This window comes from Thermobia domestica, chromosome 2, assembly GCF_964235325.1.
Source record: "Thermobia domestica chromosome 2, izTheDome1.hap1.1, whole genome shotgun sequence".
Classification (NCBI taxonomy): Eukaryota; Metazoa; Arthropoda; class Insecta; order Zygentoma; family Lepismatidae; genus Thermobia; species Thermobia domestica.
In genome coordinates, this window is record NC_137455.1 from 159,938,474 (window position 1) to 159,943,813 (window position 5,340).

The window sequence follows — 5,340 nt, forward strand, 5'->3', positions numbered from 1 at the left end:
GATTTGAAAATGCTTATAGTGATCACCTAATTCAGAAGATACGAAGTACTTATGTTAGCGAAATGAATTGTACCCTTAGAGAACTATGTGAACCTTTCTTTTTGAGGAGTGTGATATAAATAAATACACGCTATATATTTTCTCTCTCTTTCTGGAAAAGGAAGTAAGGCTACCGACTTGTAGCAACGTCTTTAAAAGAGAAACAAACAACACATACAAATATATAAAAAAAAATCTGGATGATTTTCATGGTTTGGGTGTATTTATTTTGAGTGGATAAAGGGATGAAGTTTAAGGCATTCACATATACAGAATAAAAATAGAGACGGCTATTTTGGAGACTTGCATGGCCGTCCATCCATCAAGATGATGTGTAAGACACAACGGCAGGAACTTGCTCGTCACTTAGAGAGCTAAGCCCGTCATAAAGTCAATATGGAACATGGAATGCGTTTCAGGTCCCTATGGAGAAACTGCAAAAAAGGGGAAAGGGGGGAAACTGGATCTACATGGAATATAAGCAAAAGTAGAGACCACAAAGGAGGGGAGCATATAAGGAAGAATAAAAAAACATTATTAAAAAAAGGATGTGGCCAAACTTCTGCCACATCATCGACCATAAACAGTAGGAAGGCTGTTGGTGCGACGAACGAACGTTTCACAGCAGCACTGGAGGAAAAAGAAGAGGTAATTTTCAAAAGAAGGCAAAGGGGGTGCTTGAATTTTTCCCCTTTTACTAAACAAATGACCGTGTCCGATTTGAAACCCCCCGTGGATAATAAGTTTGCTTTATTCCTGATTATTGTTTCCCCACTGAGACGGTCGTAAGGGGGTGCACTGCATTCAAGAGCAACAGCTAATGACTGAGGCTTGGTCTGACCTAACACCCATTAACGATTCCAATTGATCAATCCTCTCCTTTAATCACTCACCCTCTTCTCCGTTTCTACGTCTTCTAAATTTCCTACGTTCTTTTCCCCCTCATGTCACAATGCTTCCCTTCTTGTTACAATGTTAACATTTGCTCATACTACCAGACTTGGCTTTTTTCTTCACTTTCGAGTGACAAGTAAAGCTTTGAAATGGTGGGAAACATCGAACTCAATATTTCGAATGATTTAAATGAATGAAATAAAATTTCCAATTTAACTCTCTCAAAGGAAATAGATGATTTTAATGAAAGTGAATGATTATAACAATATTGGTGGAATGAGAATGTGGTAAGAAATGGGAGCTCCTCGAGAAAACCCACGGATACAATGTCGTCTGCTACAAACTCACATGATTTAGGATCAAATAAAGAACACCTCACACCAAAGGTGAGCGCTCTATACCACTTAGCCACCGTGCCACCCAGATTGATTTACTTCTCGTGATTCGATGATATATTTATCGAAAAAAAAAATAAATTTCGGATATCCATCCAAATTGTGACTATGATTCAAGGATGAAGATTGGTCCGGGTTCGATTTCTTCGTATTGTATTGTATTTGAGTTTAGTGTCCCGTTTAAAAACGAGACTATGTAGGACGTGCACTTACAGCTTAACATGGGATCCGTACGACATGAACTCTCGCCGGGAATCGAACCGAATCTCCCACGCCAAAAGTGCGTACGCTATTACATAGCCATGAGAGAACTCGGGCTTTGATTCCTAGTGAGGCAGGATTTATTATCTCGTTCTACCTTACTCTCGTCCAAACACGACCTTAAAGTTCACTGATATATCGCACTCATTTGTCAAATGAGTACGTAGGTAGGTATGATACAATAATTTTCTCGAAAAATTGCTCTATAATTTATCTTGGTATTTTATGAGTAAACATTATTTTTCAATTTCAACATGACATTATAATTTAACTCTCAATTGCTATTTACCATAATTCTTTTGGTTAGTGTTTCCTGGCTTATTCAATCGTATGCTAGAGTTCATTTTGTTTTGGGTTATTTCTGTCAACATTTCAAGGCTTTTGTTACATATTGTATTCTTGATCTCCAGTGGGATGTCAAACGTTTACAATTTTTAATATTCAAGAGCTTTTAATATTCATTTGTGTGGGGATGCACTAAAGTCTTTTCTTTTGAAAATAGCGTAAATGACTTTAAGTATTAATAGATGTTTATCATGATTTAATTTAAATAAAAAGTTTTTCATTCTTATGAGAGAGCATGTCAAACATTCGGCTTTCATCAATATGGTACTCTTCTAAAATTAGAAAATATTCTCCCCACAAAAAGAAATGTCAGGAGCCTACAATAATACATTATAGAACAGTATCTGTGACTGTTGCAATACCTAGGTAATGCGATGAAGAGAGACAATACAAGACACATTTTAGAGGAGGTTGATATTTCTATTAAGAGTCAGAGTTATTCGAATTTAAGTCGAAAGTTGGGAAAGATATATTTTTGCATTTGAACTCTACAAATCATTTTATCTTTCATTAGAATATATAATGAAAGCATTCAATCTTTTATTAGAATTTACCTACTTGGATATAACTTACGAGTTCAGCAATTCTAAAAGTAGCGTTCAACGAATATGACATATATATACCAATCGGTTGATCTTCTTGAGTGAAACAAGTGGGAAGAGGATGAGTGCACGGTGGATCAGTGGTAGAGCGTTTACCTCTGGTGTGTTGGGGGGTCCCTGGTTCGATTCCCGGCTAAGTAAGTTTGTGACGGACAACATTGTGTCCGTAAATGTTCTTGGGGTACTCCCGTTTCCTCCCACATTTTCAATTCACCAATTCTTCCAGCATCATTCACTTTTCTTAATGATGCACCTTTCTTATCATAACGGGCATAATCATCGAATTCAAAGATTTCACTTCAGTTTTTAAAAGATTTGAGCAAAACAAAATGATATGCGTGAATGTAAGACATAATGCGTACTTTTTGAGAGAACGGAGAAAATAAAACAATTAATTTCTAAGTCTAAAAAAAATCATGTTGTACGAGAATCACGTCACTCAACTTACTGTGATGAAACTGATAATAATATACAGTATATCTTTGTTAATTTCTCCATTACTGAACTAGCAAGATGACAGTACCTAGTATGGTTAGTAAAATATAACCTAAAACTTACATTAATGCTTAAATTTTAATTTATGTTTAAGTAAAATATTGTGTAAATCTATTTCAGCTGGTAGATAATCGAGCTAAGCAAAATAAGATCCTTGAGAGTGAATTCTTATGCGCAATTTTCGATAAAATTGAAACAGGAACTAAATTTTATAGGTTAGAAAGTTGTATCGTTAGAAAGTAAGTCGTTCTTTGCCAATAACAATTGACAATTTTTATTTTGTATGCTGTACATGTAGCAAAATACATAGCTAACTAGAAGATTGTGCTTGTTGTGTTTTGTCTTTTCTCAACAGTGACATTATATTGTAAGGTTCTATTGCCAACAGATGACGAGAAGAGCCCTAAAACAGGGGTGGCGGGGAAAGGTCAACGACACGGTCAAGTCCATTTTCGGTTTTTAAGGTGTGGTCTATACTTAGATGTCGTCTGCTATTCCGGGTAAAGTTATCTGTGTGCTATTCCGTGGTGTCATTTGAAACGCGCGTTGTGCTTTGTGTTTCGTGCTTAGTTTCGTTGTGTTTTTCGAATTAGTGTGTTTTTAATATTATAATATACTGTGTTTTAGTGTAATGGCGAGCTCTAGGAAGAAAGGCGCGACTATTCATAGTGATTGTCGAGAAATAATAAGCAACATTGTTGAATTCTGTGACCGCGAATCAAGAGAGAAACAGTGTTTAGTACCTCTTGGTCAAGCCACAAAACGTGCTTCTAGAGCTACAGGTTTGTCTGAATCAACTATAAAAAGAATTCGCAAGGAGTCTCTTACACGGAAAATGCATTCTCCGACACGAAAATTGATTTCTCTCGGTAAACACAGGAAAAGACCCGATGACAGAAATGTCATTGTAGACGATTTTGATTTGTGTGTTATAAGAAATGCTGTGATTGAAATGTACGTGTCAGATCACATTGTACCAACGTGTGCTAAGCTTTTAACTGTAGTGCGGCAAAAAATTCATTTTCCTTGGAAAATAGACTCACTGCGCAAGGTATTGAGACAGTGTGGTTTCATTTGGAAGAGATGCAACAATAGGAGAAAGGTGTTGATTGAAAGACCAGATATTGTAACGTGGAGGAGTAAATATTTAAGAGCTGTCAAGAGATATCGGGGAGAAAATCGCGCTCTGATATATCTTGATGAAACTGGAGTCGACAGCAACATTACAACAAAGAAGTGTTGGCAGTCAGACAATGTCGTGGGGGTCCATGCGAATGCTAGTTCTGCATATCGACTCATAGTTGTGCATGCAGCAAGCATTAATGGATTTGTGCCGAACGCGTGTCTTATATATAAGGCAGGTAGTAGTACAGGTGATTATCACGGTCAAATGAATGGTGAGAATTTCCAGAAGTGGGTTAGAGAAAAACTTATCCCAAATATTCCTCCTCAGTCTGTCATAGTAATGGATAACGCTCCTTACCATTCAGTACAAACAGAAAAAGTTCCTTCGGGCTATAGCTTGAAAACCGATATGCTCTCCTGGCTAAAATCTCGACAAATTAGCTGTGATGAAACCATGAGGAAGGCGGAATTAAACGCTATAATTCAAGCCAACAAACCTCGTGAGAAAACGTATCGTGTGGACAAATTACTTGAAGAACATGACCATACAGTGCTTCGTCTTCCCCCGTACTCGTGTGATTTGAACCCGATAGAACTTTCGTGGGCCAAGGTGAAAAAATATATACGTGACCATAACACGACAGGGTCACTTTCATTCACAGCACTCCAGGAACTTACCTCAATTGCAATATCATCATGCACTTCAGAAGATTGGAAGGGTTTCTGTCAGCATGTCGAAAAAATACAAAAACAGTATTGGGAGCGGGACGGCTTGATGGAAAATGAGGTAGAAAAAATTTTGATTTCGTTTGGAGGAACAGAAGATAGCGACAGTGAGCCGTCAGATGATTCGGATGGTGCATTCGAGGGTGAAACAGATGATGACAGTGACGAATTGGCACAGCCGTTATCACAGTAAAGAGTAAGTACCCTATTCATTTAGTTTTGTGTCTAATTTTTGTTATACTTGTTATACTTGCGTTGCAACGATATTCCTTGGTAAAACATGAAGGTGGACGTTAGGGATACGCACAAGACAGGATTTGAGGCTGTCTCGACTCGAAAATATGTCGTGAAAGTGATGTCTCGTCTCAAAAAATAAATATGTTTCTATTAGAAGCACTCTGTCTCGACTCGAATTTTTTGACGAAAATTCTGTCTCGTCTCGTCTCGAGCGAAACCCT

The 5,340-nt window shown here is 37.5% G+C and overlaps 1 protein-coding gene across 1 annotated transcript; it reads left to right on the plus strand.

Annotated features, from left to right (window-relative positions):
• Nucleotides 1-4,421: 4,421 nt before the first annotated feature.
• Nucleotides 4,422-5,075, plus strand: LOC145679226 (uncharacterized). Its single transcript, XM_081749813.1, has one exon. The coding sequence runs from the start codon at nucleotides 4,422-4,424 to the stop codon at nucleotides 5,073-5,075; it is 654 nt and encodes a 217-aa protein (XP_081605939.1).
• The last annotated feature ends 265 nt before the right edge of the window (nucleotides 5,076-5,340 follow it).

Excerpts from the sequence above, each read along its gene's own strand:
- LOC145679226 (XM_081749813.1), top strand. The coding sequence starts at position 4,422 with ATGAATGGTGAGAATTTCCAGAAGTGGGTTAGAGAAAAACTTATCCCA.